At 48.9% G+C, this 26,149-nt stretch overlaps 15 protein-coding genes across 15 annotated transcripts; 7 read left to right on the plus strand and 8 right to left on the minus strand.

Annotated features, from left to right (window-relative positions):
* Positions 1 to 780: 780 nt before the first annotated feature.
* On the plus strand, positions 781 to 1,911 carry N7447_006557 (uncharacterized protein; the record flags this gene model as incomplete). The annotated part of the gene is made up of 3 exons (XM_057230819.1): positions 781 to 1,029; positions 1,189 to 1,335; positions 1,390 to 1,911. 3 exons carry the CDS (start codon positions 781 to 783, stop codon positions 1,909 to 1,911), a joined length of 918 nt encoding a protein of 305 aa, XP_057085909.1.
* A 156-nt stretch (positions 1,912 to 2,067) lies between these two features.
* Positions 2,068 to 4,352, minus strand: N7447_006558 (fungal specific transcription factor domain-containing protein; the record flags this gene model as incomplete). The annotated part of the gene is made up of 8 exons (XM_057230820.1): positions 2,068 to 2,426; positions 2,488 to 2,551; positions 2,597 to 2,811; positions 2,861 to 3,170; positions 3,230 to 3,665; positions 3,718 to 4,034; positions 4,094 to 4,205; positions 4,258 to 4,352. 8 exons carry the CDS (start codon positions 4,350 to 4,352, stop codon positions 2,068 to 2,070), a joined length of 1,908 nt encoding a protein of 635 aa, XP_057085910.1.
* A 694-nt stretch (positions 4,353 to 5,046) lies between these two features.
* Positions 5,047 to 8,231, minus strand: cym1 (pitrilysin family metalloprotease cym1; the record flags this gene model as incomplete). Its single annotated transcript, XM_057230821.1, has 2 exons — positions 5,047 to 7,801; positions 7,858 to 8,231. 2 exons carry the CDS (start codon positions 8,229 to 8,231, stop codon positions 5,047 to 5,049), a joined length of 3,129 nt encoding a protein of 1,042 aa, XP_057085911.1.
* Positions 8,232 to 8,611: 380 nt separating this feature from the next.
* N7447_006560 (taxilin) lies at positions 8,612 to 10,222 on the plus strand (the record flags this gene model as incomplete). Its single annotated transcript, XM_057230822.1, has 5 exons — positions 8,612 to 8,750; positions 8,864 to 9,138; positions 9,215 to 9,363; positions 9,424 to 9,667; positions 9,725 to 10,222. 5 exons carry the CDS (start codon positions 8,612 to 8,614, stop codon positions 10,220 to 10,222), a joined length of 1,305 nt encoding a protein of 434 aa, XP_057085912.1.
* A 381-nt stretch (positions 10,223 to 10,603) lies between these two features.
* On the minus strand, positions 10,604 to 11,650 carry N7447_006561 (NAD(P)H-dependent flavin oxidoreductase; the record flags this gene model as incomplete). Its single annotated transcript, XM_057230823.1, has 1 exon — positions 10,604 to 11,650. One exon carries the CDS (start codon positions 11,648 to 11,650, stop codon positions 10,604 to 10,606), a length of 1,047 nt encoding a protein of 348 aa, XP_057085913.1.
* A 546-nt stretch (positions 11,651 to 12,196) lies between these two features.
* N7447_006562 (DNA-directed DNA polymerase delta subunit POL31) lies at positions 12,197 to 14,097 on the plus strand (the record flags this gene model as incomplete). Its single annotated transcript, XM_057230824.1, has 5 exons — positions 12,197 to 12,240; positions 12,329 to 12,518; positions 12,594 to 12,725; positions 12,776 to 13,748; positions 13,802 to 14,097. The coding sequence occupies 5 exons, from the start codon at positions 12,197 to 12,199 to the stop codon at positions 14,095 to 14,097; spliced, it is 1,635 nt and encodes a 544-aa protein (XP_057085914.1).
* A 298-nt stretch (positions 14,098 to 14,395) lies between these two features.
* On the plus strand, positions 14,396 to 15,328 carry N7447_006563 (uncharacterized protein; the record flags this gene model as incomplete). Its single annotated transcript, XM_057230825.1, has 3 exons — positions 14,396 to 14,417; positions 14,542 to 14,594; positions 14,657 to 15,328. The coding sequence occupies 3 exons, from the start codon at positions 14,396 to 14,398 to the stop codon at positions 15,326 to 15,328; spliced, it is 747 nt and encodes a 248-aa protein (XP_057085915.1).
* A 154-nt stretch (positions 15,329 to 15,482) lies between these two features.
* Positions 15,483 to 16,278, minus strand: N7447_006564 (AA9 family lytic polysaccharide monooxygenase; the record flags this gene model as incomplete). Its single annotated transcript, XM_057230826.1, has 2 exons — positions 15,483 to 16,128; positions 16,187 to 16,278. 2 exons carry the CDS (start codon positions 16,276 to 16,278, stop codon positions 15,483 to 15,485), a joined length of 738 nt encoding a protein of 245 aa, XP_057085916.1.
* Positions 16,279 to 17,484: 1,206 nt separating this feature from the next.
* N7447_006565 (uncharacterized protein) lies at positions 17,485 to 18,024 on the minus strand (the record flags this gene model as incomplete). Its single annotated transcript, XM_057230827.1, has 1 exon — positions 17,485 to 18,024. The coding sequence occupies one exon, from the start codon at positions 18,022 to 18,024 to the stop codon at positions 17,485 to 17,487; it is 540 nt and encodes a 179-aa protein (XP_057085917.1).
* Positions 18,025 to 18,979: 955 nt separating this feature from the next.
* On the minus strand, positions 18,980 to 19,413 carry N7447_006566 (60S ribosomal protein eL38; the record flags this gene model as incomplete). Its single annotated transcript, XM_057230828.1, has 3 exons — positions 18,980 to 19,026; positions 19,144 to 19,272; positions 19,350 to 19,413. The coding sequence occupies 3 exons, from the start codon at positions 19,411 to 19,413 to the stop codon at positions 18,980 to 18,982; spliced, it is 240 nt and encodes a 79-aa protein (XP_057085918.1).
* Positions 19,414 to 19,547: 134 nt separating this feature from the next.
* Positions 19,548 to 20,065, minus strand: N7447_006567 (uncharacterized protein; the record flags this gene model as incomplete). Its single annotated transcript, XM_057230829.1, has 2 exons — positions 19,548 to 19,941; positions 19,998 to 20,065. 2 exons carry the CDS (start codon positions 20,063 to 20,065, stop codon positions 19,548 to 19,550), a joined length of 462 nt encoding a protein of 153 aa, XP_057085919.1.
* A 445-nt stretch (positions 20,066 to 20,510) lies between these two features.
* On the plus strand, positions 20,511 to 21,028 carry N7447_006568 (Ish1 domain-containing protein; the record flags this gene model as incomplete). The annotated part of the gene is made up of 5 exons (XM_057230830.1): positions 20,511 to 20,546; positions 20,599 to 20,611; positions 20,671 to 20,754; positions 20,803 to 20,849; positions 20,930 to 21,028. 5 exons carry the CDS (start codon positions 20,511 to 20,513, stop codon positions 21,026 to 21,028), a joined length of 279 nt encoding a protein of 92 aa, XP_057085920.1.
* A 227-nt stretch (positions 21,029 to 21,255) lies between these two features.
* N7447_006569 (putative nuclear transport factor 2 domain protein) lies at positions 21,256 to 21,813 on the minus strand (the record flags this gene model as incomplete). The annotated part of the gene is made up of 2 exons (XM_057230831.1): positions 21,256 to 21,695; positions 21,768 to 21,813. 2 exons carry the CDS (start codon positions 21,811 to 21,813, stop codon positions 21,256 to 21,258), a joined length of 486 nt encoding a protein of 161 aa, XP_057085921.1.
* A 260-nt stretch (positions 21,814 to 22,073) lies between these two features.
* N7447_006570 (methionine--tRNA ligase MSM1) lies at positions 22,074 to 24,170 on the plus strand (the record flags this gene model as incomplete). Its single annotated transcript, XM_057230832.1, has 8 exons — positions 22,074 to 22,263; positions 22,325 to 22,443; positions 22,499 to 22,570; positions 22,629 to 22,715; positions 22,765 to 22,896; positions 22,947 to 23,314; positions 23,368 to 23,845; positions 23,901 to 24,170. 8 exons carry the CDS (start codon positions 22,074 to 22,076, stop codon positions 24,168 to 24,170), a joined length of 1,716 nt encoding a protein of 571 aa, XP_057085922.1.
* Positions 24,171 to 24,791: 621 nt separating this feature from the next.
* N7447_006571 (putative L-serine dehydratase) lies at positions 24,792 to 26,108 on the plus strand (the record flags this gene model as incomplete). Its single annotated transcript, XM_057230833.1, has 1 exon — positions 24,792 to 26,108. One exon carries the CDS (start codon positions 24,792 to 24,794, stop codon positions 26,106 to 26,108), a length of 1,317 nt encoding a protein of 438 aa, XP_057085923.1.
* Between the last annotated feature and the right edge of the window lie 41 nt (positions 26,109 to 26,149).

A 26,149-nucleotide genomic window follows, 5' to 3' on the forward strand; every position in this document is an offset into this window, starting at 1 on the left:
TCCTCTTAGCGTTCCCGCGAATAATGAGCTCGTCGAGATAGAATATGGTATTCTACACATCCATCCAGTTGAAGTGGTGGATGCCTTAGTTGCAGCCTTCCTCCCGGACCAGTATAAATTTGTGATATCGGAAGTCTGACCACTTTCACACTGGAGCCCGCCAAATATGTACCAAGTTTTTTTTGGTAAATTACTTTTGGGACACTATCTCGGACTTGAAACTTGAGGTATTTTGCAAATATTGTTGGATGAGAGAAGAGAGGTTAAGCCCTACCTTTCGGTCCATACTGTATAAATTATCCGATTCTCCGCTAATCAGACAGAAATCATTTCCTGTACCTAATTTTTGATCTAGTGATGAAATATACCGCATTTTCCCTCTCACAAATGAATGAGGAGTAGTTGTGCTTATATGTTGCATTATCGGCCAACTCAAAAAGGACTCATAGCTGTTTATCGAGGCAGGAAAATTGCGAATCATGTACAAGTCATCGGTGATGTTTGGATCGACCGACCGGCCTCATGGGATGAGGACGTCCTTGCTTCAATTTCAACTAAGATGAGGTTCGCCTTCGATTAGGAGGTTCACCAAAATATGGACAAGAGCCGGGGGGAATTGCGGGACATCCACACGCCCCACGCGGGGCATCCTCAGCACGGAACACGAATGCCTTTCTAATCTGCTAAGATGCGAGACTGAAGTACATAACCAACCTCTATGATATCTAACTCCTACAGGGTTGTCTAATTGCATACCGTCAACCATCCCTCATCTTCAACATGGCCAAGGCCGAGTCCGATCTCAGATCCATCCTTGATGGCGGCTTTGATCCTCAGAAGTTCCCCTGGTACGAACCTGAGTTGATCGAGGCCCCTGAGCCTGCAAAGACTCTGCTCGAGAAGTACAGCAAAATCCCGCCTGATCAGGTGGTGGACCATGTGAAGAAAGTGGTGAGTCTTTCCATCCATGGTGGGAGTGTCTATGCTAATAACTATGGAATGACCCAGAGAGATCGAGCATTTGCTGTGGTAAGTAGATCTCATTTTGCAAACAATCCGTCCAAGAAGCGCTGTGGCTTCGGATTCTCGCGCATTTGATGCGCATCAGACCCAATTAGCAGCTCCCGAGTCGTCATATTCCTGGCAGACTAATATTGACCAGAGATGGATGCTAATGAACACCCTCAGTTCCCGTACCCTTGCATTGGATCATTCCGATTCCTGGACTTGAGCATCCCACAATCACCACTATACCCCGAGATCCTTGACAGACTGAAGTCTGGCCAGAAACTGCTCGATGTTGGATGTGCGGTGGGGCAAGAGTTGCGTCAACTGGTAAGACAGTCCATCCAGAGTCCAAAGCAATGAACGCAAGTTTATCGTAACCAGGCCTTCGATGGGGTCCCCTCTGAGAACCTCTATGCCTCAGACCTGCGCCAAGACTTCTACGACATTGGGTACGACCTTTTCAACGACCATGATCACCTCAAAGCCCAGTTCATAGTAGCAGACATATTCGACGACAACTCCGATCTAGTGAAGAACCTGACCCACAAAATTGATATTGTTAATGCGGCTTCTTTCTTCCACCTTTTCAACTGGAACCAGCAGATTCTTGTTGCGAAGCGGCTCGTCGGGTTACTCCAGGATAAGCCTGGCTCTCTTCTAATCGGGCGACAGATTGGTCTAGTGAACCCTCCTCCTCCGGAAGACGAGGAGGCCGCTGGGAAGCACTATCGTCATGATCCTGCTACGTGGAAGAGATTCTGGGAGCAGGTGGGTGCTGAAACGGGGACGAAATGGGAGGTTGAGACCAGGATGGAGAAGTGGGCTGGGGCAGATAAGATGATGAAAGACTACCATGAGGGGATGGACACTTTCAAACTGAGGTTTAGTGTTCGGAGGCTGTGAGGTAGTTTCTTTGATTTACTGTGATTGAAGTGTAAATAGCATGTTCGTAGATTACATCAAGCAGTGGTTCTTTGTGCACCACTAAATCGTCTTCCGGGTTGATGAGATAATACACCCGGGATTTGCTTGAACACCCACACTAGCCTATGCGCAGCCCTATTGTGTATTCGACTCAAAGTGTTGAGATGTAGTTGTTAGAATGCCAGAGTCGTACTGGAAAGGTGGGAGGCCGGACTGTAACTGATGCACCGCAGACGGCTTTTGAGTCTGTGGCAGCTGCGTCGATTCATCGAATAACCATGGCGGGTTTGCAAGAGACATTATCTCCTGGTCAAATATAGTCCAGGAGTCATCTGCGCTTGGGCCTGGGAACGCCAATGCCACGCTTGTGTCTGGGGGAGTATGCATGGCTTGCATACTAGACTCGAGCCTGTGAAATAGAACAGTATGAATGCTTGCAGCGGACTGATTTCTTCGTTCTAAGCTTTGGAGGTGTGCTTGGATGAGGTGTAGATCTGGAATAGAGAATTAGAATAAGGTTGATGGTCCTGCTTTCCGGGAGTTAATAGGCCATACCATCTTGGTGGGTCATGCCGTCTTCAACACCCTGAAGGAGTAATACGGCCGCCCATGTGATCATCTAATTTGTTAAAAAGAGAATTACTGGCTCTGGGGCTGAACTTACAACCAAGTCCCAATTGGACCATATGCTCGCATCATCTTGTCTCAACCTCAATACCGCCCGAGCCGAAACGAGTAACTCGTGTCGCTCAAAAGAACTAATGTTCGCAGGGCTGAGATCAAATCCACGAGCAGGATGGTAGATCGAAAGCACATATAATTTGTGCAGGTGATACTGGAGCAAAATGAGAATACCTTGTCGATCAGACGGAGTGGGCTCTAACAACAGTTAGCTCTGGGAATTGGATCATCGTTCGGAGATACTCACGGGATAAGCCATTATATCGTACCAGCCAGTCATCGAGTTTTCGTGCCCAATGCCGGATGACCTGCAAGTCATTTTCAGTAAAAGGGGACCGAGCTGTAGGCACCATGTCGGAATCATCTGTATTGATCGAGGACCATATGCTCGGCAGCCCACGACCGACAAAATGACTAAGTCCAAAGTGCATCATTTCGGCAAGACCCTGAAAGGCATTTCCTTGGTGGCCATCCAACCGCTGTATGTTTGGAGTCGCAGCATGTCGTGGGAGGAGTGGATACGACATATGCATTGAGGCGTGTTCGATATCAATGACCTGAAGCAAATAAATGTAAACAAATTATCCAAATTTCGGGGTTTGTTAAGTGTTCGTACCTGAAGACCGGAGAACAAGCCACGCCAGTCTTGCGCAGTGGAAGTCATATCTACTGGACAATGATCAAGCCAGAGACGATATGCCATTGCAATCCACGAGCCTGTAGCACCAACATACGCCTCGCAGCTCAGACTAGCCATGATCAGCCCAAGGATGTCATGAAATGCTTTCTCTCTTTTGGATTGTGATAACAGACTTTGCTCGTCGTTCTTCTGCTCTAATGCCGGCAGGGAACTTGGGTGCAGACACGGAGTCACAAGCTCAGCGATAGCACTATAAATAGCAGCAAGATATCCCGAATCAAACGATGCTAGTCCAGAAGACTGATGGTGCAGAGCAGATATATAAAGCACAGAAGCGAGCAGGATAGGGGTCGGAGAAGCGAATGCGCCGTGGTCAGTTAGGAAGTGAAGAAGTGGGAGATCTTTCAAGAAGCTGTGATCTTGTCAGATATCGAACTTCACATGGTCATTTCCACAGTACATACGAGCTCCAAAGCTGCTGAACAACGGATCGCGACCAGACACTATCATCTGGTGCTGGACGGGTAATGACTCGTAAATGCGCAAGCGCTATCCATACACCATGTAGTGTTACAACGTCCATGCCTTCCTCGAGACTTACCTCACGAGACAAACTAGTTTCGTCTTCGGGGTCCTGGGGTTCCTGGGGGTCATCTGTGATACCCAGTGCAGCCTCGATCCTGGCCAGCCGGTTCAGAATTGACTGGTGATCCGGGATCACTGATAGAGAAGCAAAAGCTTGGTCTTGCTGCATCTCCATTAGTTCATACATCGCAGATGCCTGGATAAAATGTCAGCTCGGTCTCCGGGTGATCATCTCCACTATGATTTTTTACTCACATTGGCCCGAGGCTTGAAGACACAGGCTGTTCGAGTGTGACGGCAACGGCGACACGGAGGAGGTCCGGATACTTCGCATTTCATCTGAGTGATGTAAGTTATCTCCTGGTTACTAGAATATTAGAAAGCAGCCGTGTTTATACCTTCAGTCGTCGGCAATTTACTAGGACTGGTTAGCTTCTCTCCACAATAGGCCGTTTTGGGACTCACCACAGGCCTTGGTCGGCTTAGGGCCGACCATGGCGCCCGATCTCTTCATAACTACTCAGAGTAACTTTCCATGACTTCCATGACTTTTGGTGGTTATTTAATCAAAACAATTGTAGAGGGTAAGCAGAACGGAGTCGGAAGTTATCAGGGGGGGAATTATCGTTTCTCCGCTTTTCGCAGAGTGGCGCTCCATTTGGAATTATTCCCTGTAAACTCAATTAGGTGAAAGGCTTATGATTCTCTATATTTCTACGCTGATTTCTATAAAATATTCATGTTCCCTCGTTTTTAGTCCGTCCTGTGTAGACTTATAGGTCCAGGACGGGTCTGAAAAACGGAGAAGAGAAGTGTACCTGGTGGTTCACATTCCCTTTATTCTTGCGCGAGCATCCTGATGGAAATGAATGCGACATCTGTCAACCAAAGGTAGTGACTGGTTGAAGATGTGATTAGCTCGGTGCCGAAGCACGTGAATATCTTCAGCGCAGTTTGGGGCCAAGGCAGAGGAAGAGACTTTGAAAACACAGATGTATACAAAATGTATACAGATGGGATATGCACGGATATATGTACAAGGTGGGATGTGATAGGATGTCATGCAGGGAGGTGGGAGTAGATAGAAATACATGGGAAGGTGAAGTGGTGATACATTTCCCCAAATAAGGATACATACCCAATTCAGGGGAAGGTGTGCGAAAAGAAAGAGAGAAAGCGACTGCCGGGCAATCATTGGTTGATATCGCTTAGACGGCGGCATCCATGGAAAGCTTGCGCAGCTCCCATTCCGAATCGGCCCAGTCCTTCTTCTCGCCGAGAACGCAAGTCGTTTGCCGCGAGCCATTCACCAGGAACTTTTCAGCGGCCGCGTTGACATCCTTGGCCGTAACATCCAAGACCTGTTCTCTCCAGCGTTGGTCCATTTCATGGGTAACGCCGCTCATGAAGTAGCGTGCGCCTTCGTCGTCGACGCTCACAGGGGCATCAAGACCTTGGAAAATGCCAAGCTTAGCTTCTTCAATCTCACGCTCAGACCAAGCACGATCTCTAGCAAAGATACCACTGTTTTTGAAGACCTTGAGCGAGTTTAGAGGGTTCGGGTCCCGGTAACTCATAAAGGTGAAGATACCCTTGATGGGCCCATTGCTAGCACCCGCTCCGTAGGCACCTCCCTTCTCCCGGATTTCGGGGTGAAGGTAGTTGTGGGTGAGTAGCTGAGACAAGATACTGAGCGGAGCGCTGGATGGATCAACGAATGGCACAGTCTGAGTGGCCTGGCCAGAGTAATAGACCTTGTATGGCATATCATAGAAGGCCTTGTCGGCTGACTTGAAAGAAGAGGTTGTGAGATTGGCGCTTGGGGACTGTGTTTTAGGCAGTCCGGAGATCCACTTTTGCAAAATCGATTCGTTGTTACCAGCACTTTCTTTTTCACACACCACGCGGACGCGAAGGTTGGACGAAGAGATAGCGAAGGATTGAATTAGGCGAAGCTTCTCGATCAGCTCTTGGAGACGTTCGGGAGAGGACTCCGCGTCCCGGAGCAAGTTAGCCGTAGCTTGCAGTTGCTCAAGACCAGACTGCTGCTCTTGGACCCAGAAGCTCCGGGAAAGACTGGCAGCCGCAGCATTGACAGCGAATCGGTGACCAGTTCCCGCAATAGCATCTAAAGCTCCATTAGTGGTCGTCCGGAGAAGTTCTTGAATCATTGCAGGCGCAGTAGGGCTTGTGAAGTCCGTCTCTGTAACCAAAACCGAGAGCATTTCCAGCATCTCGGGGATGTTCTTGTCGATAGCGAATCCAGAGAACTGCATGCCCTCCTTGAACTGATCCAAGTGCGTTGGGGACGACACAAGGAACGATGAGGTCGAAATTCCTCCAGTCTTCAATTTAATCAGATCTTCCCACTGTTCCATCGTCCGATTGGCAGTTCCCAAACGCATAACACAGTCGTTGAACAAGGGCATGAGCAACCGAAGTTCATCTGGTAAATCAACAAAGTCATTCAGGGCCTGGAAGTAGGTCAATCCATTGGTGGGGGCTTCACGCCAGACGACATCAGCACCCTCAACTTTAGACTCTCGGACAGGCTTGCGCTCCTTCTCTCGCGAGATGTCCTTGACTCTCAACGTCGGGAGGCAGCTCAGGTCAGCGTTATGGGCGTCCTCTTGGATCTTGAGAAGTTCCAATTCCTCCTCTCCAAGCTTGGTGACAGCCTTCTCAACTGATCCGTGCTCTTCGATAAGCTGAGCAAGTTTCTTGTCCTTTCGCACCATCTCCTTCTCGTCCAACTCTTTATTGAAAGTGGGAGTACCGACCATAGTAAAGGTCATGCATTGGTCGTTGATAAGATATTTCTCCACCAAAGACTCGAGATAGCCAGGTGTCGCATATCTGCTCTTGAACTCGTCGATGACATCATTCCAAGCCAGCTCTTTCATGGGGTTTGAGCCGTTGAGCCAAGTCGAAATGGTCTTCTCCATTACGCCAATTCCGAAGTTTGCAGTCTTGTGGCGCAGCGAAAGCTCCAGCTGGTGAAGGAATCCACGAACCTTCTCCTCACTAAAGCCAGCAGAAACAGATTCCCGGAAGACCTTTTGAATCACATTTTTGATATTTGGGGATTCCGCTTCAGTCACCCCGTTCAGTCCAACCGAGAAGATGGGAGTTCGGCCAGATGGGTCAAGGCCAGTGTTTGGTGTAAAAGAAGAGCCAAGACCACTCTCAACAAGGGCTCGGTACATGGGTGAACCATAGCCATCGAGAAGAAGGGAAGAAACTATTCCTACAGAGAACGTTTCCACAATATCGGTTGTGTCACCCATGTACCAGGAGGTAGATGTCTTGTGCTGCTTGTCTTCACTGGCAAATGTATCGACGGGTCCAGGAACAGTCACGTTAATCGGTCCCTTGGTAAGATCCAGAGGTAGCTTGATATCAGTATCCGCTTGTCCTTTCTGGAAACCATCTAGGACTGCACCGATCTGCTGCAAGTGATCCGCCAGAGGCATATCACCATATGTAAGGATCTTAGAGTTGCTGGGGTGGTAATTGCGCTTCGAAAACTCCGACAGCTGCTTATGAGTGAGATCTGTGATGTACTCCGGGTCTCCGCCCGAGTTATTCAGCGCAGGGAAAATGCTCTCTTTGAAACGGATATAGTAGAGATAGTTTGCATCAGAGATCTGTCCCTTCATCTCGTTGTAGACAACACCCTTGAACACGATGTCCTCCAATGACAGCTGTTTCTTAGTTTCTCCGGGAACTGACTCTCCAGCACGCGGATCCTCGGGGCCCAAGCGCCATCCTTCTTGTCGGAAATCAGATTCCTTAAGAAGAGGGTGCAGAGTAGCATCGAGATAAACAGAAAGGAGATTTTGGAAATCTTGTTGGTTGGTCGTGGCAAATGGGTATGTAGTGTGGTCAGAAGCTGTGAAAGCATTCATGAAATTTGAGAGGGAACGCGGAAGCATCTTGAAGAACGGGTCACGGATTGGAAATCTTGAGGAACCATCAGGTCAGCAGAAATATAGAGGTTTCGATATCGGGTTGCTCACTTTTCGCTACCACATAGTGTGGTATGCTCCAAAATATGTGGCACACCAGTAGCATCCGGTGGATTTGTCTTGAACCCGATTCCGAACACATTGTTCTTATCATCTCTGGCGACATGCATGTAGTCCGCATCGGTTTTGTCATGCTTCAGCCATACTGCAGTCAGGTGAAGCTCAGGAACATGCTTCTTCTCCTGCAGGGTGAATCCGTGTAGCTTCTCACCGACCTTAGGGAAGTTATCCAAGTTGGTAACCGTCGATGCGGCTCTCCAAGTATTGCGCGGAAGGACGGTTTGTGTCGACTTTAATGAGCGACCGATAAGCGGGTGAGAATTTGGCACTCGCGCCGTACCGAGGCGCATTGATGAGCGCAACATGATTATATTAGTTGACGATCGTAGAGAATAAGCAACCCCGGAGTTGAAAATGTCCAGCCCGGCCACCCGACCGCCCGGGCTTACATCATCTATGCTAGCGTAAGCCTCACTGGCTGCCCGCTCGTCGAAGTTCTGCTCCGAAGACCAACATTTGCTCTTTCCCGAACGCTACGACAAACGAACGATTCCTACATCCCAGAGCCAGTGATCTCGCTCGTGAGCCTTGTCTCTGGGATCTCTGTTCCGTGTGATTGATCCGTCTAGATCCTGCCCTGTATCCCGCCTATCTGGCGCAAATTTTCGGCTTCCGGCCTTCGTACCAACCTCCCGTGAATCGAATCGCCAAATACGTTGTTTCTGTAATACTCCACGCAAACACCATGTCGTCCACCTCCATGGCGAAGAAGAATAAGGGGAAGAAAGCGGCCGACCCAAACGAGACGTCTAAGCTTTTGGCCGCCAAGATCTCCCAGCTGGAGCAAGATGCCGCCGGCGAGAAAGACCAAGAGGCGGAAATTGGTGCGTGACTCCCTTCGTATTCTGCGGCGGCATTTTTCCTCTTTGCTTGGTGCCGCCGGGCCACGGTGTTAGTCTGGAATTAGGGGTCACTAACTCGGGATTTTGATATACAGAGCGCGAGGTCAAGAAGGCAACTCGTGATCTCAACCAGCTTTTGAGCAATATTGAGTCTCCTATGACCAAACTCGAAACCGTCCATAAGAAATACACCGAGCTCTTGGCAGATATGAAGAAGTTGGATCGTGATTATTCAAAGAGCAAAAAGCGCGCCGATCAGCTGCAAAAAGACCAGGACAAGGGCAAATCCGATCTCAACAAGACCATTACAATGAAAGACAAGCTGGAGAAACTGTGCCGAGAGCTTACGAAGGAGAACAAAAAGGTCAAGGTAGGTCCATCAGCATGCGCCTCGAGACGATTGCACCAAACACCGCGGAGGACTTGCCAGCTAAACGATTTGGTAGGATGAAAATAAGAAGCTGGAGGACACAGAAAAGAAAGCGCGCTTGATTGTTAACGAACGTCTCGACTCGCTTCTCTATGACATCCAAGACGTCATGGCTGCCAAGGGGAACCCTCGTAGCGAAAAGGTGGATGTTGATTTGGACGAAGCGTACGATTTCAATTTTCTTTTCTTCTTCGGACTTTGGGGTTGCTAACCAGAGAGGTTTAGACTCCGTGCCAAGCTTAAGACCATCAGCGAGCAGTTCGACACGCGCGACCTACATTACAGAGGCCTCCTACGTGGCAAGGACTCTGAGATCCAAAGTCTCGCCTCCAAGTTTGAGGAGCAGCGCCGTGCTGGTGAGGTTGAAGCCAACCGAAGCCGAGCTTTGACCTCCCAGGTTTCCACATTCTCGCATACCGAAGCCGAATTGCGCAGCCAACTCAACATCTACGTGGAGAAGTTCAAACAGGTACAGAAGGGTTCCCATAACCCCTCTCATTCCCCGGTCGCTGACGAAGACCTTCAGGTCGAGGACACTTTGAACAACAGCAACGATCTTTTCCTTACCTTCCGCAAGGAGATGGAAGAAATGTCCAAGAAAACCAAACGCCTGGAGAAGGAGAATCATACCCTCAACCGGAAGCACGAGCAAACTAACCGCAATATCCTGGAAATGGCAGAGGAACGGACCCGGAATCATGAAGAACTTGAAAGATGGCGACGGAAGTGCCACCACCTAGAAGCCCTTTGCCGGCGTATGCAAGCCCAGGGCCGAGGCGAAGGACTTGCCCTGGCGGAAGGCGACGATCATTTAGAGGGTGATGATGAAGGCACCGAAAGCGAATACGATGATGACTACGAAGATGACGAGGAGGATATCAGTGATGAGGAAGATCTTGAGCCACCCCCAACCCGGGTCGACCAACCCTCAGAGAAGCCTGTCTTCGGTCCAACTCCGCCCCCGAATCTTTTGGAGGCTCGAGCAAATGGCAACGCCACGGGAGTCAATGGCTTGGTTTTCTAAGATTATTCCAATTTTATCTGATGTCGATTTTGATTGAAACAACTTGGTTACCCTCGATAAAGACGCTTTTCTTCGACTTTGTACTTTTCTCCCAAGGAAAATGCTTTAGTTCGCCTTGTGGTTTACAAAGATCCGAATATTCGTGTTCAATTCGAAAGTAGAAGTTCTGGTGCTATCTATTTTGGTTTGTCTCACGATATTCGATGGTTGCCGATGCCTGTTCCATCTTCCTCGTTGGTTTCTGCAAGTCTTATTGGTTTTGGAGTGTTTTTGTACAAGTACATATCATATTATTATCAAAAAAAGAAAGAAAAAACTTGCCAAGCATTATTGCACTAACCTCAGCGTGATACCCCCATTTTATCCAGCTTCATGTCTTATCTATAGTTTACTCGCGGGGCCTGTGGCAGTGATATATGAGCCTCCGACTTTGAGCACCTCGACAGCCTGCTGAACCATTTCCTTCACAATGACCCCGGCTGGTTTGATCTCCTTGACACTGGCCGAGACATCACCCATGAGGAACGGCACATCGATATCCTTCTCATTCTCCAAATCATGCATCATGGGCACAACACCCTTAGAAGTCAGCGCGGCAATATCAGCAGGACGCGCTTCCCACTCCTTGATGTAATCATTAGGCAGCATGCGCAAAGGCCGACCAGAGATAACAAGCGTGCGCTTGGTCTCACCGAACTGTGCCCCAACAACAGCCTCCTTGTGCAAGCGACTAGCACTGCTCTCATCCGAGGCCACAAACCGCGTGCCTACCCAAACACCCGCAGCACCATACATCAATGACGCCGCCAGGCTGCGGCCATCGTTGATACCACCGGCTGCAACAACAAGAGCCGGTTGGCCAGTCAACGGACTCTTATAGTTCCGCGCAACATCCACAATAGCAGGTACCAGAACGGAGAACGGCACTTCGCCGGTATGACCGCCGCCCTCGCCGCCCTGTGCACAAACAATATCGACGCCCGCCTTGAACGCCTTCTCAGCGTGCTTTGGCGCGCCGACCATATTCATAATCAGGATACCGGCCTCATGGAGCCGCTTAATAGTCTTCGCTGGCGGGATGCCGACGGCGGAGACGAACAGCTTCGCGCCGTGCGATATGGTCACCTCGATCAACTCGTCCAGGTGGCCGTGTGTGTAGTCATGGTTCGTTGCACGTGCTGAGCCTCCGACTTGAGGAAGGGCGAGATCCACGCCGAAGGGAAGCGAAGGGTCCCGGAGGAGTGACTTGAGCTCTGTGAGCATCTCTGATAGTTGCGCTGGTGTATATCCCAGTCCGCCAATTGTACCTAGACCGCCGGCATTAGACACTGCTGCTGCTAGCGGGGCTCCAGAAGCGCGGGCCATGCCAGCTAGCAGCACTGGGTGTTGGATCTTGAGAAGAGAGCATAACGGCGTTTGGAGAGACATTGGATTGTGGAGGAGATGGCAGGTAGAAACAGAACTGCGCTGACAGATGGCCGTATCTCAATACTCTCTTGCCTTTATATCATGAGGATCATGTTTGATGGAGAATGCGGGGAAGCTCTAAGCCATGGACCGAGGCAGCTGATAGCCGATCTACATCATGCAGGTCCTACAATATTGTGCAATGATTATGAATAGCACATCTCGAGCCTTTTCCAGCATTACCAACCGTAAGCCCTTGAAGTTGGCTTAATGCGATATGAACAACTCGATTACTGGAATATCTATTTTTTTGCCTTGGGGCCTAACTTAGGCTTTACTGAGACTATAAGGCGAAAGGATAGTGTTTCTAATATTAATGAAATATATAGCAAATTTCAATCAATTTGATTATTTCCATTTAAAAATCACTTTAACCAGTTGCCACGAAATCTAGAAGCGGGAATGTAATTGAACGCGCTAACTGACGCGTGGGCGCGTCAAACGCATCTTTTTGCATCACCACCCCAACCATCCCCCGAAACATAAGATCTCATTATTCCGGACATTATGGCACCGGATGCTGAGGATTACACTTTCTTGTGTCCTCCCAGGTAATACCTCTTGATCCACTCTACCTCCATCCCTCTGCCTGGCTACTAGTGGGGAGCTTTCGCTGACCATTACGCTCTTCCTCGATAGCAAGGAGGAACAGGAACAGGAACCAGTTTATCGCACACCCTCCCATTACAATCCCCGTCATACCTACCACCTACCAACTGGCGCAGGACGGCACTATCAGCAGCAATATGACGACCTGTACTTTTTGCGACTCGCAAAGTTGAAGCCCGCCGTCGAAAATGTCGCTAAATATGCATGGGATGGACTTATTGTAAGGGCATTTTATCCTAGAAAATATTTTCTACTCTCAACTATAGACTTTTCTGACATATGCTTGCAAATTTAGATTGCTGGAGAGAAGGTGCGACGTGTCGATCGAGTACTTGATGTCCGACAAGGCGAGCTGTGCTGGGTCGCTGGCACCGTATACATGGATATGCCAATGAAGCCGAATATTTTGGACGATCTCAGCAAAGAGGTCAGTTTATTGGTCTTGCTCCTGCTTCGTCTTCCACTGACAGCCCATAGAACTTCACCTCTGCGCCACCTCCCCGCCGCACCTACACCGATCCTTCCAACCCATCTTTGACCCAAATTATGATGGAAGATGAATCCGGCCGCTTACGGCTCACGGGGAACTTCTTGCGGTCTACACAGCTGGCGACAGGTGCCATTATTGCGGCTTTGGGGACTGAAAATGCGAATGGAGATTTCGAGGTTATTGATATCAAACTGCCGGATTTGGCTCCTCAGCTTCAACGATGGGAGGGCAAGGCTCCAGAAAATGGAGTTGAAGTTTCTGGAAAGGAGCACGGCAAAATTGCCTTCGTCAGTGGCCTGGGAATCACAGGAACATCGAGCGACACGCTTGCTTTGGAACTATTGACAGACTATCTTCTGGGCTACACGGGATTCTCAGGGACCGACGATAACAGTCATTCCTTGGGTTCCTCTAAAATCACCCGGTTGGTCATCGCAGGTAACTCACTTGGAGCCAGCGTAGTTGGCGACTTGGCATCAACACACTCTAGCAACGATGGGGCAACAAAAACACTGCCGAAAAAGTATGGCTATGACGCCTCTGCATACAATCCCGCACCTATCACAGAACTCGATAATTTCCTAGCGGAGATCTTGCCCAGCATTCCTGTCACGCTCATGCCGGGCGAAAAAGATCCCGCGAACTTCTCGCTCCCTCAGCAGGGGATTCATCGGACTATGTTCCCTCAAGCAAGGGCATATTCTGCACCTCCAGCCAGAGGGGATGACAAGCCCGAAGCGGGCTGGTTTGACAGTGTCACGAACCCCTGGGACGGCGACGTGGAAGGCTGGCGACTATGGGGGTGCAGCGGTCAGAATGTTGACGATGTCCTACGGTATATCACTATTGAGGGCGGCGATAGCAGCCCAGACAAGGAGACAGATTCCGATGCTCGGATGCGAATCATGGAAGCCATGCTTCGTTGGCGCTGCGGCGTTCCCACTGCGCCGGACACAATTTGTATGCTTGGACATCCAAATCCTCAAAGAATCTTTGCTAACAATACTCTCCAGGGTCATATCCATTCCAGTCGGATGATCCATATGTTATCGAGACCTGTCCGCATATCTTTTTCGCTGGCAATCAGCCACAGTTCAAGACTGCCACTATTGAGGGTGATGTCCCTCTCCGCCTAGATGGCGACACTGAAATGATGGGTGCCGCTGATGGCTCTGATGCAGCCCGTGTCCGGCTGCTCGCAATTCCCAAATTCAACGAAACTGGGGAATTGATTCTAGTTGATACCGAGACGCTAGAGGTCGAGGTGGTCCGGTTTGGAGTTTTCAAGGGTCAGGAAGAACAAAAGTGAATTGATAGACATACCAATCCATGAATGGTGCTAATGAAATAACCATCTTGCCAAATCACTTGTATATTGATACATTTATATAACCCCATAGCCGCTCAGACAAATTGTATACAACCCGAGTGGCTCCACGCGCCAAGACCCACAATTGGAAGAATCCATCCCACTAACTTCCTCTGCTTTATATCCATCGAGACACTAATAGACGTCGAATGGGCATTTCTCTACAAGAGTACATACCAGCTGGACAATTCTGGATCATTCACACTGAAAAAGTTCACTTTCTGAACATCTACCCACAATGCTTCTCAATGCCAACATCGGTACGCTGCTCTATGCCCATACCCACATATATACTTTCCCCCGGAGATCGAGACTATAAAAAATCCGAGGAAGCTGATTTAAACTTCTGAGGGATAGCCCTCTGCTCCTCAAAGGCCCTTTTAGTCCCATACTCATCATGGCACGTACCCCGGTACCACGAATGGATGAAAGACCCGGTAAGCAAACAAGATCAATAAGATCATAGATATAATCGACCGCCTTTCTTACAAAGCTTTAGGAAATTCAAGAAGCAACAGCCTCAGAGCCCTTGACGCTAGAAGAAGAATATTCGATGCAACGCAGCTGGCGCCAGGACGCAGACAAACTAACCTTCATCGTCTGTCGCGCGATCACAACAGGCGCCGAAGATGACATCCCCAGCCAGATAGAGCTGCAAGCAGAAAGTGACTCGCCGGCTACTATGGTCGGCGATATCAACCTCTTTCTACGCATTGATGATGGCGAGGAGGGCAACAGCCCGCCGCAGATAGTCGGCGAGATCGAGCTCATGATCGCTGAGAAGGTCAATCAGCGACGCGGGTTTGGGCGCGCTGCGCTACTAATGTTTATGCGGTATATTGTTCAGAACCAGGGGGCTATTCTGGATGAGTTTGTTGGTGGTGGTGATGTTGATGTTGAGACTGTGCGGAAGTTGCGGACTGGTGTTGAGACGGCGGCCTCCTCGGAGGGGTTGACGCTTGAGTGTCTCAGTGTTAAAATTGGACAGGCGAATTTGAGGAGTTTGGCGTTGTTTGAAGGGCTTGGGTTTGAGAGAGTCTCTGCTGAGCCGAATTTCTTTGGAGAGTTCGAGTTGCGCAAGGCGGATTTGAGTCTAGGTGGCGTAGATGCGGCACTTGAGGAGGCGAATGTACGAGGGTTTATTGCTTTGCCTTATGAGAGAACAGAATAGAATTTGTTTCTCGATAATTTATGGTTATTTGGGGTCGCAGTTGTCAAATGAACAGGGCACATAGCATTCCATAATACTCGAATAACAGATAAAGCATCAAAAGTCACGTCTCTTCAAGATACCCTCCACCTGATGTTTCCCTTGTAACACTGAATCAGGCATACAAAGCCGGTCCCGGGATAGGATACTCAGTCAGAGGAGAATAAAGATCGAACAGAATTCCGGGATCAGTGTTGGTATACAACTCCACACCAAGCGTACCGGCAGGTACATCACTTCCACCACCAGTGACCTCCAAATTGAAGCACTGCGGGTAGTTCTGAGCGCCATTCTCATTGCCAGCAGAGTGAAGACCGATAATCTCATGGCGCATGACATAGTTGCCCGCAGCGATAGTAGCAGGAATTCTCACAGTCCACGCGCTTCCGGCAGCAATAAGATCATCGCTGGCCCATGTGCCAGGAGGAGTTGTGCCATCAATGAGACCGTCTTCTTCAATCTTGAAGAATTCCAGCGTGGTCTTGTCGACTGTGCTGCAGTCACCGTTGCACGAGGCGAGGTATGTGATCACAGGTCCATGGTGGGACTCTGGCCAGGCCGTCCATTGGATGTCAATGTCGGAGCCAGCGGTGACAGTGGCACTCAAAGCTGCGTTGACTCCATCTCGGTGGCAGATTATGTTCGGGTCTTGGTATTCGGTACCGTCTTCGAACCCGAGGTCGGTTGCCGTTGTTGCCCAGCCGACGCTGTCGGGGGCATCACCCCCGTGGCCATATTTGTCAACGAGGTAACCAGTGTAGCTGATAATGTGGTTAGTTGGTTGTTGGTATGAGAAGTCTTTTGGTTGGATTGACTTACTTTTTGCCATCAGCTACGATGCTGGTAACGTAGGCATGGCCTGCAACAAGCGAGGCCGAGGCTAGGATTGTAGATAGCTTTAGAAGTGTCATTTTGGGTTGGGCTTTTTTGGTAAAGAACTCAGTGGATATTTCTGTCTTGAAAAACATATCTTTGCCCGCAGCAGCTACGGTTTATATACACAACCCTCGCAGGGCTCGTCTTAGTCCGGTCTCCTATGAAACTCTTGATTTAGCCGGGCGTTATGCTCCTGAAGGAGGTCCGTTCTGATCCTGGAATGGTGTCAAGTACAATTACGTCAATTGGCATAAGTTAGGCACAGAGATGTAACATCGAGTGTGAACTAAGAGGCCTACTGCAGGAACTTGTTGGTGGAAAATCATAGATCAAAGCCGGAGCTCAACCTATGCATTATCTTATTGGTTTGGATAGAAAAACCTCCGCGTTTGAGACACAAAGGAGATGTATTACCAGGGGTCATGGGGTCAGCCATCCTCCGTAGTAAATAGGGCTACTCATGTAAATCCCTTGGGAATCCCTTGGAAATCCCTTGGAAATAGAATTCACATGTATATATTTTGCGGGGTGCAGAAGTCAGGGGCACAAGTGCCAGCCGCCATGGCTAATTTCTGCAGCCAACAACGGCAATAAACGGTGTTTATCCGGGGATAACGGGCCGACGGAAATATAGAAGCAGCTATATATTACTATAGAACGCTCAATCTACTTTATGATATGATTGATGCCAAGAGAAGCTGTGACATGCCAAGCAATGTGGAGGATGGGATGTATAGGAATTAAGTGCCGTGGCCTGAAGAGTAATGATCTACGGAATAACATAGGTACTGGATTGATTGAAATCTACTTAACGTATCTGGTAACATACCACTACTAAACTCGAGGTGAGGAAACCTGTTAGATTTGATTGATGATAAAACAAAACAATAGATACTAACAATTGAAAATGAAAACACAAAGTGATATAATATCAAGACAGAGGAATATTCGAATGTCAGCAATATTGCCCTAAGCGTAAGCCCGAATCTTGGAATTTCGGCAGATACAATCAACCCCATGGACCGAGAAGATTAGTACACATCTGCGCTTACCCGATTAGTAGGGACTCTAACCAAGAGTCGGATATTGGCCAGACCTTCTGAAGATACCAACACTCCGGATAGCCGATCACTCCTTACGCGTGGCGCTATCTTAAGGGTCCTCGAGAAGCCTGGCCCACTCAGGATATCTCTATTATCTTGAAGATTTTGGCAATAAACTCGGATGAGGCAGAAAATGGTTTAGAGGTCAAAAGAAATGTTGTTGTAGTCGTACATGTCTGTCGGTAGTGCTTGTTGTCCAAACTTTTCAAGTTTAGCGTCGATTGATAGAGACCTGAACGTCCTACCGCACTCGTTGCAACATCCCATATGAGTACCAGGCACCATCTCGGCGAACCACTCGAAGCACTGATCGCAGTCATCATGCAGGATACCGGTGATGAGATCGGGGCCTAGAGCGTGGGGATCTAATATGGGGAAGGTGTCGGGTTCTACGCCCTGGAGGATCAAAGCTGTTTTCGCAACATCGATGTTTGGGTACCACACGACGGCATTCACGCGCTGCTTGAGACTGTTCGGGGTATTGCTATCCATCCATCCGAGTTTGATGTATTCTTCTACTGTCTTGTTGGTTTTCATCAGCTGGTTAATGGAATGAAAGTTCTCGTGTGTCAATCTAGGAGAGCCCCCTAAGAGCTTGTCTAGGATCTTGAAGATAATCTCTGGTGGAAACTTGCCAAAGTTGCCCATAGCAGGGTCCAATGGTTTTTGGTCGAACATATTTCCGACTCAACCTTCGCTGTGTTGACTGAATGGAGCCGTGTCGAAAACCGAGTGAGATTCTGGAAACGACAACATATATTTCTCGACTCCGATGAATAGGGAACCACGCGATGCTGATATGATAAATGTTGTTGACGGCTTTAGTGTTGGGGCTCCGTGTTTATTTATATACAGGTTCGAGGGGGCATGCTGTGGACATACTTGCTTTGACATTTACAAAAAGAAAAGAACCACAAAGGTCCTTCAACGTAATCATCCTCAACAATGGAATTATGCGAGCAAAAGTATGAAGTGGAGTTGAAAGACTTGGTCCCAACCCCCGAATCAAAGAACCCAATACCGGATAAAAGTAGGCATCGTTTTTGTTTTCAGTCGAGCTATCAAGTTTACAGAAAGACATATAGTTAGCCTCAGTCTGAGATTATTTGACCAGAGATCACGACAGGCTTCTGGTTTCGATTCAAGTTGAGTCAATAAAAAGGCCGGAGGCGACTGTGACGCTTGTTGACAGGATTGAAGGATCGTTGATCTACACAAGTCAGCATCTACCCGGTCTACTTTTTGCCTTGGGAGACAATATGAAAGTCGGGAGAACATCCATGAAAAAAAATAATGGATTAGGAAATCTCGACTGAAAACGAGAAACCTATGTAGTAATGATATTTCAACTGTTTTTTTCATTGGGTTGTAGGGACTGGAAACTCCGACAAAAGCCTTCCTCGAGTGCGTCCAGAAAATGCGAGTCGCCTAACCGGTGAATAATAGCAGCCGGTTTCAAAGGCGCAAAGAAACCCGGGCGTGAAAGTCATGTTCCGCGCCACGGAGTTTTCCCCGTGCCGGCTCGCAGAGGGACCAAGCCCGTGTCATGTATCCCTCCAACAGTTGGTCTTGCATGCATCAACAACCAATCACGCCGCACTCCGATCCTCCATTCAGTCCATTGTTACCGAATTTAGTTGGTCTTCTTGGTGCCCTTGGAGACATCGACGACCTTGAGGGCTGTTCAGAAAGAAATCGTCAGCATAGGTTCAGAGCTGTATTCAAAGTCCATCTTCCAAGTTGCGTATCCTCCAATCTTCTCAACTCATACGGCGGAACAATGCGATCGTAACGTACCAGGGGGCAGGCTCTGCTTGAGCTTGTCGGCCTTGTCGGAGTCCTTCAGGACAAGAGTGTAAAGGTTGCGGTGGCAGCGGACCTTGAACTTGGTCTGCTGGTTCTTGCCGTTCTTCTTGATGCGGGCGGCTAAAGGCGTAAATAGTCAGCATCGATGATCATCTCCAAGTCTCATGGCGGAACTCCATCAATGCAGCGCAACGTACAGGAGGCATCCTTCCGGCGGCAGATCTCAATGAACTGCTTGATATCGGAGACTTCGGCAGGCATAATGACGGTTGCGGGTGTTTTGAAGCAAGGTGCAAAAGAGAAAGCTCACTGTCGACACTAGCCTCTAAGGTGAATGTGTGCGGATCACGTTTAGGGCTTGAAGCTGCAAAAGCCCTTGCTTAGTCATGTACAATTTACAGTCGGGTTGGTGCCTCAGGCGGGGAAGCTGCGGTGGCTGGTTGGGGAGTTGTGGCTCGTGCAACTGGGGTCATAAATGTGGCTGGGAGATTTGGGGGCAGCGAATGGGACTGCGGGAAATGATGGACGGTCCCTGTGTCTCCCTCGGGAATGCGATATGATGCAAAATGGGAGTCCATCATTGTCCGCGATGGTTGAACCCGTTGTTCAGCATATCCTGGCCACTTAGTATTTCTGCTCCCCAATCGTGAATGGCGATACAGTTTCGGCGGTGGCTGAAGGGGTGTGCTTCCTTCAGGATCGAAATTCTCCAGGTCCATGCTCTCTGGAGGAGTATTGCCTTTTGATGTGACATGCAGATGGACTCGGTATCGTTTATAGAAAGCTATGCTGTAAACAGGGTCAATGTCTGGCTTGATACATACTGCAATGAAGATCAGCCATACCCTTGTATGATGGCAGCTCCCACCGCAATAACGAACGTAACTGAAGACAGAAAGATGACTGCTTCCATATCGTCTATTCAAGTAGGCTGTTCAAAGTGATTTGAAATGATCGAGGGCAGTAATGATAAACTGATGGGTATAGATATGCGATGCAATGGCTGCTATAACAGGGAGAGCGACAAATTTACAGGGGGCATTTCATTTTTGAGTATCTAATCATGACTCGATGTTTACGTATCTAATCACTCGAAGGAAAGTGCCATCAACCGGCAGGAGTTATTGAAATATTAGTTGAAGTAGTTGCGTGTAGTTCGAAGGCAGCAGCCAGGGGTGGCGTGGTGTGGCGGTGCAACCCGCATCTTGACGAACTGTTCACATCTACCAACAAGTCTTGAATACTTATCTTTTGCACGTGTCCTTTGAACCCTTTTTCTTCCATATATTCTCTCTTAAATCGTTGGGGGGATTTTTACATCAACCTAAGATTCAAAGAATACTGCATCATTTTTGAAAATGCCGACCCCTCTAGACCGAGCATTGAATTCCAAGGTATTAACATCATGTCTCTCTGTTTTATGATATCTAATGCCGAACTCGATAGAACCTATTCCTTGGTAGATGATTCAAAATTAAGGTACTTAACAACATTTCTGACCACAATCTTTTTATATAGGATTTGCAGGAATGGTCACTGCGGTGGCAGCCTATACCATCTTGGGCAGCGATGTTCTCCCTGCACAAGCAGATCCCACTGGTGGTAAGAGTAGATATTACTAGGTATCAAACACAGGCTAATGACAGCCAGACCCTGAAAACTGGACAATGGATGAGATAAAAAGATGGCTTCAAGCGGTATGTTTTGAGTGATTTGTTTGGGCATGACTAAGTCCTATACATTTTCTTGAGAATGGTACACTGATCAAACATCTCAGCGAGGGCTTTTACCGAATGAGCGTGCGACGCGCGAGGAGCTGCTTGAAAGAGTCAAAGCAAATCTCCGCATACCGCGCAAGACATCGGCTGGGCCATAATCCCCATAATAATGGGGAAGACATCAGCATTTTCTTCTCTTTCTGGCGTCTGGCGCTCTAGTTTTTGAAGCAATTTCAAGCAGTGGATCATTGTTTACATCGTATCTCCCAGCAGTTCATCCTTGGTGGGTGGGCATGTATTGATTTCCTTCACTTCAGTCCATTGCATAGCCTGTTGGCTTGTATGGCTGGTTCATAATTCGTTGGATTAAATGTTGCATGGCTGCTCAAACGACAAGGCGGAAGTTCTGGCTTTCGATGAGCCAATCCTTGCGGCCTCTCGCTCTCTCTGCGGATGGATTGGGGACCAGCACAAAGGTCTCGCTGAACCCACGTTGCGGCTGATCGCGACCCTCGCCATAGCGCACAAATCCACTTACTACAATGAGAAATGACATGTCTTTGACTCCCATCTCTGACTGTGGCTTCAGTCCACCACCCGGCAAAATGGTAGGGTATGCTTTGTTGATGATCTGGCAGTCGTATGATTGGACTTCGTAGTATGTTGGCGACATTTGATTGGTAAAGATTTCTTGCACCGCGGCGCCATCTGTGACACGATTTCCATTGAACAGGATGGTTGTGGGCTCGAGGGAGTAGTAGGAGCTGAGAGATTCGCGGTTCAATCCCAAAGCCGGATAGAAGGTCTTGACAAACTCGGTCGCAGCTAAGCATGAAAAGAAACCAAAGGTTAGTTGCTTCCAATAAGGGATGACATAGCTTATATTTTGAGACTTACCCTCGGTCGACACTTTGGTTAGTGTATCCTCGCTTGCTGCAGCCATCGCGATCGGTATTTCAAGTTGGCAAAAGAGGGGGAATAGTTGTGCGCAATATAAGACGTAGAAATATGTTTCAAACGAGAATATATATATATATATATTATAGATACGATTGAGGACAAGGTCGTGGGTATGCTCGATGACGATGTAAGCGCGGCGAGGTACCTAAGCGCAGAAAATTGGCCGAGACTTGCGGAGAAGCTCGGACCACCCGAGATGTGCGGAATAACATGCGACGCTCTTCTTACCATATCACCATACCAATGGCTGCAGCAAGGACGCCACTTCGCTCGTTATTTAGAGCGTCTCAACTTCTGAGATCGAGGCACCCGTGGAACTGTGCATCCCGCAAGAATGGATGGGCAACAACTCCCCGGCGCGGAGTCACAACTACGCCGCAGAGATCCAACAAACCTTACTATGTGACAACACCAATTTTCTACGTCAATGCTGGTGAGGATTATAGTGCATACCATATGAAAACTGGGTTGCTAACAATACGTTCGACTTCTAGCCCCTCACGTCGGCCATCTATACACAATGGTGATCGCCGATATCATGAAACGATGGCAGGTCTTGCTCGGGAATACAGATGCCCAACTACTCACCGGAACCGATGAGCATGGAATGAAGGTACTACATATGCATGGCATTGTAGGTCGATAATAGGCGTTGACATCAATCACAGATTCAACAAGCTGCCATTAAAGCGGGCATGGATACCCAGGCATTTTGTGATATGAACTGCCGAACATTTGAGGTGCGAGTCCCCTTTTGTCATATCCAAGGACATCTCTAACTCAATGTATTTGATACAGGCGCTAGCGAAGGCTGCAAACCTCGACAATGATCATTTCATCAGGACTACCGACCCGGCGCATCGAGATGCCGTCCAATATTTCTGGGTAGGCGACTACCTTCCGTTCATAGTAGAGCATGGCTGATCATGAGTAGGAAATGTTGCAACACCGGGGCTATATCTATACCTCAAAGCATGAAGGTTGGTATTCAGTCAGCGATGAGACATTCTACCCTCAGACGCAGGTGCAGAACTCCCTAGATCCATCAACAGGGAGGAAACGAATGGTATGTAAACTATCATTTCTCCAACAAGTACGAATACTCACCACACACAGGTTTCAATAGAAACGGGTAAAGAGGTAGAGTGGTCCTCAGAAACCAACTACCACTTCCGTCTCTCAGCCTTCAAGGATCGTTTACTTGACTTGTACAAAAGAGAAGATCCGTTTATCACCCCTACCTCCTACACAGCTGCTGTGATCAACGGAGTTGAGTCGGGACTGCAGGATCTCTCGATTTCTCGGCCTGTGGAACGTTTGACTTGGGGCATCCCTGTTCCTGGCGATGACACGCAGACAATCTACGTGTGGCTAGATGCGCTGGTTAACTACCTGACCAAAGCTGGATATCCTTTCCCACCCGGACAAGAAAACACATCTATATGGCCTGCAGACTTGCATGTAGTTGGCAAAGATATTGTTAGGTGAGTTCACGACTTGTCCCGAAGGAGCGCGTGGAAGGTTAATCATTTGGCAGATTCCATTGTGTTTATTGGCCTGCTTTCCTCATGGCTCTTGATATTCCTCTGCCTCGGAACGTCCTGGTGCACGGACACTGGACGATGAACCGTGAAAAAATGTCCAAGTCCACAGGCAATGTTGTGAACCCGTTTTTCGCCATTGAGCGGTTCGGAGTCGATGGAATGCGATTTTTCCTAGCGTACCGGGGTGGCCTTGCAGATGACGCGGACTTTGACAATTCCTTTATCATCCGAGATTACAAGAAAATGCTTCAGGGGGGTCTCGGAAACCTTGCTTTGCGTGCAATTGGTTGTGCGCGTGGCAATTTGCGGTCGTACATTATGGACGCCGGATTGGATAAGCTTCCAGCTGCTACCCCTGAGGACATGGAACATCAAGAAATGTTGGAGCAGACGCCTCTCCAGGTTGCCGAGCTTATGCAAAATCTGAACCCCCGTGCCGCGCTGCACGAAACTATGAGCATTATCGAGAAGGTAAGAGGTGATCATCCCCGCACGGGTTCAGCGAGTATTGACCTGTTTTTTTTAGACTAACAAGTACTTCCATGCGGCGGAGCCGTGGAAAACTCCTAACTCTCAACGAGTCATCTACAATGTGGCGGAATCGCTGCGGATCACTGGCATTTTATTGCAACCGTTCATGCCCGGCAAGTCTCATGACCTTCTAGAATTGCTCCGTGTGAACACCTCGGACCTCTCCAAGCGGGCATTCGCGGCCACGGCGTACGGTTCGGATACAGATTACGGTGAGGGCGTTAAGAAAGGGGTTCTTTTCCCTCCTTTGCTCACTGAGGAGTAATATGCCTGTTTTTGAGCTTTCGATTTGATAAGAGGAATCGACCGGCGGCCAATCATGAACGATCGAGAGGTCCGCCTGAATAAAGATGTGCATCTTCTCCGCCTAGATCCGCCAGAGTTGATGAGGTTTTTTTTCCCGTCCTCCACATCTCGAAAGCTGAGACGTCAGGTTTTCCACGCCCGGCCACTCTAATCCAAACAGCATGTAACGGTATGTCATGACCGTCATGGCCGATCCACTGTGATTGGAGTTTCCCCCAAGGTTGTTGACGGGAAAAGGCTGGGCCAGAACCGTGAACGCTGCGGTCAGTCCTATCAGGCGGGAAACAGGGAGTTTCCCGCCGGGAAACTTTTGCCCTAGCCCAGGAGGCTCACTGTGTATATCAAAACATGTCTTAATATCTGCATACTGGAGTTTGGATATTTTAGTATTTATCGCTTTCCTTTTTCTTCCCGATATCTCCCTATCTCTCTGTTTTGAATATAAAACCTACTGTCGTGTAACCAGTCGACTCAACAATTTACTATTTTGGGAACAATCATTTCTATACTTCTGGTCTTGGAACTCCTTCGGTGACCAGCAGAGCCATTTTTGTCTCTTCCGTTTGTTCAACACATCAAAATGGGGAGCATCGACATTTCTGCCTGCGATCAACTGCAGTTCAAAACGCCATGGATCGAGACACCACTGGTCGAGTCTGCCTGCCTTTCTCGGGCAGCTGGATGTAGGATCTTCCTGAAGTTGGAGAACGTGCAACCAAGCGGCTCCTTCAAGTCCCGTGCTATGGGCAACCAGATCCTCTCTCACCTTCGCAATCCAGCAAACGTGGGCCGCAGGGTCCACTTCTATGCGTCGTCCGGAGGAAACGCCGGACTGGCAGCCGTCTGTGCAGCCCGAAGCCTGGGCTACCCATGCACCGTCGTAGTACCCATGGGCACTAAGCCTTTAATGCTTGATAAAATCCGGGCGGCAGGCGCAGCAGATGTCATCCGTCACGGTGAGACATTCTCAGAAGCGGGAGAATACATGCGGGAAACTATCATGAAGACATCCAGTGGAGATGACCAAGATGTGATCAAGATTGCCCTCCACCCTTTCGACAACCAACCCATTTGGGAAGGAAACAGCACCATCATCGACGAACTCGAGACCCAGCTTCCTCCCGCCACCAGCCCCGAAGACAAAAAAGCATACAATGACCGGGCCCTTCCCCTAGACGCTATCCTTTGCAGCATCGGCGGTGGCGGCCTTCTCAATGGCCTCGTCATGGGAATCGAAAAGCGACGACAAAAGAAGCAAATTACCTCCTCTTCCTTCTCCAAACCAAACCCCATTCACTTCCTCGCCATTGAAACGGCCGGTACCGATTCCCTAGCAGCAGCCATGGCCAATAAATCCCTCATCTCTCTCCCAAAGATCACATCCCAGGCTACTTCTCTTGGTGCTGTTCGCGTCTCGGAAACAACCTTCCAGTACGCTATGTCCCCGCCCCCAGGCATCAAGGTGCACAGCACCGTCCTGTCAGATGCAGACGCCGCCCGCGGCGTGCTCCGCCTCGCCAACGACGAGCGACTCCTCGTCGAGCTTGCGTGCGGTGTCTGCATTGAGGCGGCCATCGGTGATGCCGCTACTGCTGTTCCTGCGTCAGTGACTGGCGGCGCAAACGCTCAAAGCATTAAAAAGCGTAAGAGGGATCCGGGTGAGACTGAAGTTACTTACCGTGATGAGGGCTATGGTGATGATCGGTCGACCTCGACCGATAATGATACGGACCAGGAGCTTGAGCCGGAGGTCGAGAAGCTCAACTCGAAGCTTAAGCAACTTGTCCCTGATCTCAACTCACAGAGTAGAGTTGTCATTATTGTCTGCGGCGGTAGCTATGTCACCATTGATATGGCTTGTGAATGGCGCAAGATGTTGGATGAGGGATGGGCATGAATATTGATGATAATGGATATCTTTTGTTTATATACCTTTTT

The sequence above is a fragment of the Penicillium robsamsonii genome (genome assembly GCF_028829455.1).
Source record: "Penicillium robsamsonii strain IBT 29466 chromosome Unknown utg000003l_segment0_segment0, whole genome shotgun sequence".
Classification (NCBI taxonomy): domain Eukaryota; kingdom Fungi; phylum Ascomycota; class Eurotiomycetes; order Eurotiales; family Aspergillaceae; genus Penicillium; species Penicillium robsamsonii.